Genomic DNA, 9,920 nt, shown 5'->3' on the forward strand with positions numbered 1-9,920 from the left:
ATTTAGCTCAGCGCCAGACACACATGATGGTAGAGTCATCGGAGAAACGACAGCAAACAAAACTGCCCTTTAAACTTTGGCATGGAGTTATAACGTATAACCTGTAATTTTAGAATGCTTTCCAGTGAGACACATGGCTCAACAAATTTCAACAGGAGTATTGAGAGCATTTCTGGATGATTTTTAGGTTAGGTTAGGTTAAGTTATTTGTCCCCTGTGGAATTTGTGTAGAATTTCATGTTCGTCTACTTACTAAATACTTGTATTTTCATGTAGAATGATAAATCCTGTGATTCAAATCATGGAATATCATCGTAAAGGGGTCTTTTGTGTTTCTGTGATGTGTCTACAGAGAGTAATAAGCGTAAAACAAGCAAAAAATACAGGTAAGCTTCCTCAACACTGCTCTATCAGGCTTTAGTAACAAAATAAATAGACTGGGCTAGAGTGTAAAGTAAGAAATCCAATCCAATATTCAGCAACATTGCCACTTTGACACACACAGATACAGTGTCTATATATAACCAGTATCGGCTGACGTGTTTCTGTTGGTCTTTGTTTGCCAGACTCATGCTCAAATAACAGGAATAACCAGTGCCACTGACAAATCCTCTTTGTCAGAGTTAATGCATGCAATGCGCTGGGACTATTTATATGACCATGTCACCTTCCTGCAGACATGTCACCCAGCAGCTACCTCAATGCAGAGCAGATACTCTTTGATGAAACCAATAGAGTTCTGCACTCTAGATATTGGTCATTGTGAGAATTGGTCATTTTGTGTTTGTGTGTGTGTGTGTGTGTGTGTGTGTGTGTCTTTGTGCTCACTTGATAGTTTTTTAAAGAAGGAGCATCAATTCCTATCATTTTATTTTGTCTTTAGTGTTGTTTAAATCTTTCTTTCATCTTTAATCAATTTTGGTCAATAAAATATTTGGATGATCCTATAAAAAAGTTGTTTTTCTTAAATATTCCACCCCATATTCCAGTAAGTAACAACCGAATGATGTGCTTTTTAACACGGAAACCCAAAATTGTACACATCAACACCAAGAAATCCTGCAGATCGTGAGTCCATTTGGACTGTAGGTGGCACAAGAGTCTAGTGTTGAATGCATATTACTCTAGTGACTTATACAGTGTCAGGCACTCAATGTTATCACATCCAATGTCCTGATTGATGTCCTACATAACAGCGAAATAGCAGTGGCTATGGGCAGCTCAGACACAGCACCCTTCATGCCTCAGGTTCAGTCAGATTCAGCTGTGGCTCAGGATGGTTGAGATTCATGCATGTCACTTTTTAATGTGACAGTAGGGAGTCGAACATTTCCATTGTTGATTTCTACCAGCCGTACACAGACCTCCACAAAAGTTTATTTGCTTTGATGTTAAGTATCTCTCATTGTCATGCTCGTTGTTGATGGCATGCTAAATTCTTCCATTGGCTTGTGAAATTCTCAACATTTTGTTTTGTATTTATGGAAAAATAGCAAATCTACTAAATAAAAAGTTATAAATACTCAAAAAGTCAAAAGCAATTTTTTAAGAATCCCTAAAAATTAAATATAAAATTGAAAACATGTTTTGATCCATAGGCATATTCAGGTCAAATAAGAGTTCAAACATTAAAATTAGAAAACAAGAGTATTTCAGAAAAACATTTTATTTTATTGTAAATAAAATGAATTCTGTGCAGCAGGGAATGAGTGGGTTGACACAAAATATAACAAGTCTCTCCAAAAACATAGATTCCAGCTACCAGACTCAACATATAAAATGTCAAAGCTACAACGGCCAAAGCGAGTAATGTTATGAGAAACATCAATTCACTGAGATGAAAATGCAATTGTATGTGTTACTACTGTCAAGCTTAAGCTACAGTAGAACTCTGGAAGTACATTCAGAAGTTAAATTTGTAAGATTATCTGGTTGATTTTTCACAAACAGATTTGATTGTATTCAATTGTCTTACTCTCCCTAGAGCTTTCAACAAATCAAACACCAAACACACACACACACATCTCTAGAAGAGTCATTTGTTATATCAACATATTTTTTAACATATTTCAGCATAACATTCAGTGAGTAAACCCATGGGTCCCCGAGCCAACCTGAGAGCTTTGTCTTCTAACACATTTGAATTTACCTGCCTGCACCCATAGGCCCACACAGCCAAGATATACAGTATGAAGCTATTGATTATTTGCTCAGCTCCTGTGCTTTGTCTGTGCGTATCTCCAGCCCAGCCCTGAGACCATCACAGCAAGTTCCATGTTTTTACATTTTACAATAAAAAGAGTTGAACAGAAATAAAATCCTCATAGCCAGAATAAAAAAATAAATATAATGTAGTAATAAAAAATATACGAGTCTTGCATGTGCATGTGTCCAAATGTTTCAAAATCATGGCCACCATCAGCCATTCAGCATGGTAATAGTTTTATTCATTTGTTTTGATGCAGCCCCAGATGCAGATTGAAATTTGAACTAGTCAGTACTCGTTATGGCTCAACTAAAGCTTTGACACTGCCCATTACGACTCAGGACGAAGTGTATCATAGTGTTTTGGTGCCCAAATTAGTCGGGTTACATGTATATCATTTCTGTTTCCAATACTCTCGTCCCAGCAGTATTCAGGGGAGAGTAACTTGGTTGGTTTATGCATCAAGTAGTACTTGTTGAGATGGCTCTCGTCATGCCACAGAGCCTCCACATTGTTCAGTTTATCCTCCATGATGTTCAGGTAGCAGGTCTCAGTTATAGTCCTCACAGTACGCCACAAGCCTCCAAAGATAGCAGCATGATAGTAGTAATCTCCTGTCATCATGCAGGCTTTGGATTTGGGGTTACGGTCATATGTGAACATGTCTTTTGGAAGTTTGTAGTAGTGAGCATGCAGCAAAGCAACTGAATCTCCAAGAACCTCTGAGCCAAATCTGCCCTTAAACACCTGATCCACATCAAAACAGAAGACATAAGGGCAGCAGTGACGGATATCTGATTCGATCAATTCTGACAAAGTTTTCATGCGCATCATAGAGATATCCTGCCACCTGGAATGCATTTCCACCTTGATAAGTTTAATGTTTCGCTGAGCAGCAAGATTCACCTTTGGCATCTTTTCTGGTAGATCTGTCAGTACGTAATACATCACAGGCAGGCCAGGCATAAAATGTTTTTCTGCAGAAATAAGGAAAGTCTTCAGGTAAGCATCCAGGTACCTGAGGTGGAGGGCAAGACGACAAGAATCAATCATCATCAAGTTGGCAGAGAATGAAGAAATAACAGCATTATGTTTTTCATTAGATAGGGCGGCAGAGAGCCTCTAAGAAAAACAATGAAATGGGCTTTTATGTGCATATTTTGGATTGTATTATCTGAGCTTTGAGTCATTACAACCACAAAAAAAACATGCATTTTGTTAATATTTAACAATTGTAACTGATGAAGTTTGTCTGTATGAATCATTGGAGCTATTTTTTATTGCTGAATACATTTTTTCAGCATGATCACAAAGGTACACTTTACTGTCCTGTCCCTTTAGTACCCTTTATCGTAAACAGATGTACATACATTACCTCAGACACTACACTACTAGGTGGACACAATACTACTATGCACCTGTCTGTAATACAAAAATCCACCAGCACACATGAGTCAGTAATCATGTCAAGGGGGAGTTAATGTTTGTTGAGTTACAAAGCATCTCATCATGCATGTAAAAGAGACCATAAAAACCCTACAAAAAGGGATGATGTCACAGTATTGACATAGAAACAAACCTGCCCACAGCAAACACAGTCAGAGCCACAGTGATGTTGTCCTTTTTGTGCTTCTGGTCATAAAGAGTTGGGTCAAACATTCCCTCCCATATGATCGGAGCGTTCCATGTAGTCCGTGTCTCAACCAGAGGTCTTGACCTAAAAGGATAAAATCATTTTAGAATTATGTGGCCATTTTACGTCTTTGGCTGTTCTTGCACTTGGCCAAAATACTTGAGTAAATACATGCTGAAACTATGAAGAAAAAAACTGCGAACACATACATAGTGTATGTAGATACACATGTAGATAGAATGCTAAGAATCACACGACTTGATGGCGTGTGATCATGTCACGTGTTCATGTACTACAATTCATCTTGCATTTTTGTTGGATTAAGGTGTGTTTCTGAGCAGATACAGGTACACAACACTTCCACCAGATTACTCAGATAACAACGTGCTAGAGCTGCTTTTTATGCAGCTAAAGATCTAATTATGCCATAGCAGTCGAATTGTTTAGCATGTATACAGCCGATTAGCTCTACTGAATAAGACCAAAAGTGCTTTATTATTCTGTACAGCCCTGCACGGTGGAGCCCACATCTTTCATCAAAGAATACACTCTCAAATAAATTTGCCATGTAAATGCAGACAAACACTTAATCCTCTCTTAAGTCTTGCCCTTCCTCTCTATGGTAAACTTACACAGCTGGATTTGCAAACATGGAAATGAAGAGAAGCAGGTAAATGTTTTTGTGAACGTAGCATTATATTTTTGATGTGTTACCATGCCAAAAACCTGTCCAACATCACACAACTCATCTCCTGGGGAAATCAAAAGGCTTAAACAGGTTTTAGTTAGTTTTCATCTCATTGTGCTGTATATAATATTATATCTGTCTTTGTCCATCCTTCCATTAAGATTGAGAACAGCAGGATAATCAAGAGAGAGGGTGTGAGAAGGTGGGTGAGACTGCATTTGTCCCATAACCCTCAATATATTACCACCAACAACCCAATACACACCTTCATAACCTTGAATATGTTTGGTTTACCCGGTGGACCATTAACAGTAGCAAATATTAACTTGATATACAATACGAGTATTGTTTGATTTAAGTGGCATGCCCTTGGCTCTGTGCACTTAGGTGTCACGTATTGCAAGTTAACAGTCAATATAACAGAATACATATAAACCCCCTTTTGTAAACTGGACTCCGATTATTATTGTAGAAGTATATTTCAGATTTATAATGAAGGAAGCAGCCTATATATTAAATCGAAATTAGCAACAACATTACTAATAATTGTAAATGAGCATTCAATCTAATATTTTATCACGTGACGACTTTGCAGTGGGCTAGCCACAATTATTTGGTACTTTAACTCTGCATTTCTAATAAAATAATACTATGTTTTGTTGCATTTCTGAAATTATAGAACTACAACAAAGAAAACTTTAACCACAACTTTTTGTTGGGGTTAAGCCATTCACCATCCATGAATGGCTTTCACACCTTACAAGCTCGAGGGCATCTGGTAGCAGTAGTTAAGTAATCAAGTATATTTGCTCTGATCAGCCTTTTGCAACAGTTCTGAACTCGCCCTCTCATCGCCATAGGAACAGGTTATGCACACGTAGGTTTTGTATTATTATCACATAGACATCTTACTCAAAGTTTAGGGTGCTATCGATGTCATCAGCTCTCAGCACTTCTCCACTGATCACAGGCAGGTTTTCCAATTGTAAGTTCTGCGTCACATATCTGATGGCAAAACATGTCCAGAAATGGTAAGGAAGGTACTGCACACTGATTCACACCCCAAGATCAACCCCCCCCTTACTCCCTTTCAACATATTTATCTCTTTCATTTCCTTCGCCATCTATCTTACTAAGTAAATACTTTTTGGTACTTGCATGTAATAGGAAGAGAAGAAGATTAGGAGTACAATCAGGAAGCTGAAGATGTGTTTCCAAGAGCTCTTGTGGGTTGTGGGTTGACTGTAAACATGAAGGATGTACAAGGAGAGTGAAAAGTAGCTTTATATTGACAAATATGGCGTTGATTACACAGGGTTTTCCATTCTAGAGACTTTCTACTTTTTGCTCTACTACATTTGACAGACTACTGTAGATTCACAATTTTCAGTTAACACAAGATAAAATATCTCTACCATTCTACTCTCCTATTCTGTCCTTGTTTCCTGTCTTTGCTTCTCCATTTTTGCAACAAAAGGAAGCAACGCCCTGCAGCTCTGTGTAGAACAGGAGGAAAGTAAGGCGCGACGTGAAACCTGATATCCTGCATTGTCATATACAGATTTCCATATATGTTTACGTGACTTTGGGGTGCGTCTGAGTGAATCGTTACTTCATGCTGTAGCGGAATACAGGTGCTCCCTGGTTTCTCCAGCTCACACAACATGTAGGCAGACCAATGAAATGAATGCAGCCTAGAAAAAAACAAATGATCAATCACTGTGAGCCTGTGTATGCTAGGCAGGGACACATTAGTCGTTTTTATTATGGCATTGATGACCCACCCTTGCTTCGACAAAGGCCAAGTTCTTTCAGACTTGGAGGTCACACAGTAGCCATATCAGCTTTTGACAGACAGGCCAGATGCAGAAACACTAATATATTAATGTATAACTTTTCCTGATGCCTGCCCAGCTCAATAGAACTATCTCATTGATTAGCTTTCGACTCAGATCGGTAATTAGTCATGCATTAGGTCCTGCAGTACTCAAGACTGGTAAAACTAATCCTGTCATTGATCACAGACATAGTCCTTGAAGCTACTAAAAGACAATTGTGGGTAAACTCAGTAGGCAACCACAAATGCATCCTCTGATGTGATAATGTGACATTATATGGACATATTCACATTAAAATACACAAAACAGCAACACAATGATGACCAATGAAGCAAGTAAACATTTTTCTTAGTGCAAAATTAAAACAATTTATTTATGTCTTAATTTTCAACTTTACAAATCTCATCAAAAGTTGGTTGAAATGTAGGTGATAAATTACATGATTAGCCTGAATAACTTTGTGTTTCATCGGATTTCTAAGCTTTACCTTGGTAGAAAATGCAACCTCAACTCTCTTTGTCATACCTCTCAGCGCACAGGTGCTGTATTCATCAACAGGAAGATTTCTCAGCTCCTCCGCAAAGCGTTTTAAACAACAGAAAATGAAAATGAATAACCATCCAAATTCTAATTATGGAATTTTACGTTGCAAACTGTTATCGTTCCATGGAGAGTTGTGTGCTCATGAGGAGAACACATTAAAGTAAGGTTGAAGATCATCATAACGTACCTCTTAACAGATGTCGGAATGCTGATTGTCCTGTCAATCCTGGTTCCGCCTTCAGGGCAAATTCAAGCTTCTGAGAATCACTCAGCCAAGAAAATCAACAGCATCTGGTGCTCCTCAGTGAGGACACAAACTGGGAGTGGCTCTTCTGGTAGGTTTGGTCTTGTTGTGCCTTTGTCAATCTGTTGTGTGTATGTTCGAATTGTTGGCAAAATAATAACCAGAGGGTGACTGCCATCGCATCAGGATGTCACCAAGTAGAAAGTAACTCAGTGTGTTGACTTATGTATTTCTGGCTATTTCTGGCTCGTTTTAAGGTCTTAATTCTAACCTATAAGATACAACATGGCCTGGCTCCAGTATATATTTTCTGACCTTATTTTCACTTGCATACAGGCAGAGCTATTTGTTATCCCGGAGGTCAAGACAAAGACTTTCTGAAACAGTGCATTTACGTACCACACTCCTTTTCTCTGGAATACACCTCCTGCACTCGTTAAACTCTAACGAGTGCAGGAGGCAGACTCCCCTCGTCAAATTTCCCCCAAGAACTTTAACCCTCGTAATGTCCTCTCATTTTACACCCTCCTATTGCCCTCTGGGGTGAAATTGACCCCAAATGGTTTGACTGTTATTTAAAGAATAAAGTTTTCATTTTCAATCACTTTTGTGTTCCCATTACCACCCATTACCACAAAAAAGTTCCCTTCATTTTTGAACTTAGGGCCAATAGGTCTTGTTTACATAAAAGTATACCTGTTTTTGAGTGAAAACGATAATTTAAAAAAAGTAATATTTTTAATAAGTTTAGTGAGGATGCTGTTTTTGAATTATACTAACTAACACCTATTGTCCTCAGGGGTCAAATTGACCCCAAATAGTTTGACTGTTATTTAAAGTATATAGTATACATTTTCAATCAATTTTGTGTAACACCTTTAGTCTGACATCAGTCCAACCCATTACCACACATTTTCCTTTTCATTTTGGAATTTAAGGCCAATAGACCTTGTTTACATAAAGGTAGGTAAAGTAAGGCAGGGATTTGGGCTTCTGCCGCCCCCAATCCCCGCATGTTCCATGGACCTGGCATCGCAGGCCATATCTTTATCCCATATTTCCCTGGTTTACTTGAATGTACTGTTTGAATTGACAGCGACCTTTGAAGGTGACCAGGCGCTCATCCACAGTCACATCAGTGCCTGGATCGTACATCAGCGACAGGAGAGACACCCACTTGTCGCATACATCTGTGGTCTGTATGTTGGATTCATCATCTCATTATTTTCCTCCTCTTCTGACCCTGAATCCTCATCAATTGATTCTTCCTCCTCTTTATGTTCAGCATTGTTTTCCTGGTCATTCTTTACCACAACATGGTTAGGAAATGCTCACTAGCCTCCTGTGCAGTATAGTGCGCCTGCCTCATCTTGTTGTCACAACCCAGTGGTTCCCAAGCTTTTTCTGCAGGGCCCAGCTTTTGTGCATGGGAGAATCTTCGCGCCCCCCAACGCGCACGCGCACACACACACACACATCTTAAGCGTCTAAACTCCATTGGAATTTATTTAAACATTGCAAATCACCTTCATAGTGAACATATTAAAGGTCTAATGGTGTAATACTGTGTAACTTTTAATGTGTAACAGCATTTCTGCTTTAAACACATTTTCTCTTTTGTCGCGCCCCCCTAGGAGACGCACCCCCCACTTTGGGAACCAATAGTTATTAAATAACCATTGCATGACCACACACATCAACATCCTAGATCAAAGATGTGTTGGAAAGCAGTATAGTGTGACAATTTGACCCATTGCACCACTTTGTGCTGCGGGGTAATTTTGACCCCAGGGAGTTATAAAATTCAATAAAACACCCATAATTCAATGAAATTACTTTAAATGTCTTCTAATCATGAGGAGCATAGTATCAAACAACCCCCAGTATTTTCAGGCCATTTGATGAATAATAAAAAAAAAATTTGGCGAACTGTTGCACAACAATTTCCGGATTTTCTCGGATAAATTGTGTTGTGTGCTGTTTTCCTTTTTGTCTCTTGTTTTCTTGTAGGATAAGAAGAGCAAAACAAAATAGAGCTATTGAATTGGCTATATATTGGGCTATATAAATACACTTGACTTGAAACTCAGATGCAACACTGATGTCATCCAAACTAACATAGCTGCAACATTTATGTCATCCAAACTAACATAGTTGCAACACTGATGTCATCCAAACTAGTTGCAACATCAATGTCTATAAGCAGTGCAGACTAATATGAGCCTTATGACTTTGACTCAACTTTGGCTCTTACAACCACCTACTAACCAACCAGTTCTGAAAAAGAAGTTAGGAACTGCTGGTGCCGTTGGCAAGGACTTTAGGTGTTGATGCTTTTTGAAATCTGAGGTTGTGTGTTCTTTCAGGCTTAGCTTCAAGGCTGCGCGCTTCTGTCTTCAACAATGTTGACTAATCTCCTGAATAAAGAAATAAGAGAAGGTTTGCATTTGATAACCTGACGACATTAACCTGAATCTGGTTTAAGAAGAGCTCAGAATCCATGCTAGGCTCATATCTTAACAATCAACAATGCCACAGTCTGATATTTCCCTGACATGCACATTGGATCAAGGATACATGGTGATGATGTGTGTTTTCCTACAGAGTCACCATCGCCATGTGGTCTGTGAAAATGTGCAAACAGGTATTTTGTCTGAACATCATCGTCTCTCTTCTGATTGGTGGATGTCAGTCTGCGCCCATACAAAACAGGTATTCCTCTTAATGTCCTAATCTTTTCATTGTACTACAATGGTTCATGTAGAGTC

The 9,920-nt window shown here is 38.7% G+C and overlaps 1 protein-coding gene across 8 annotated transcripts; it reads right to left on the minus strand.

The window, feature by feature from the left end:
- Window positions 1–1,936: 1,936 nt before the first annotated feature.
- LOC143004970 (N-acetyllactosaminide alpha-1,3-galactosyltransferase-like) lies at window positions 1,937–7,243 on the minus strand. 8 transcript variants are annotated; one of them, XM_076156179.1, is made up of 8 exons: window positions 7,096–7,196; window positions 6,891–6,939; window positions 6,140–6,221; window positions 5,943–6,023; window positions 5,686–5,769; window positions 5,440–5,532; window positions 3,786–3,923; window positions 1,937–3,224 (listed from the first exon to the last, which is right to left on the minus strand). In XM_076156179.1, exons 3-8 carry the CDS (start codon window positions 6,142–6,144, stop codon window positions 2,537–2,539), a joined length of 1,089 nt encoding a protein of 362 aa, XP_076012294.1. In that variant the 5' UTR covers window positions 6,145–6,221; window positions 6,891–6,939; window positions 7,096–7,196; the 3' UTR covers window positions 1,937–2,536. The 8 variants fall into 8 exon arrangements, with proteins under 8 accessions (XP_076012294.1, XP_076012296.1, XP_076012293.1 ...); XM_076156181.1 differs by having other exon boundaries at window positions 6,891–6,936; window positions 7,096–7,194; XM_076156178.1 differs by having other exon boundaries at window positions 6,853–6,939; window positions 7,096–7,192.
- Window positions 7,244–9,920: the final 2,677 nt, after the last annotated feature.

Source organism: Genypterus blacodes, unplaced genomic scaffold (genome assembly GCF_046128005.1).
Source record: "Genypterus blacodes isolate CSIRO-AG114 ecotype Tasmania unplaced genomic scaffold, CSIRO-AGI_Gbla_v1 ptg000067l_1, whole genome shotgun sequence".
NCBI lineage: Eukaryota > Metazoa > Chordata > Actinopteri > Ophidiiformes > Ophidiidae > Genypterus > Genypterus blacodes.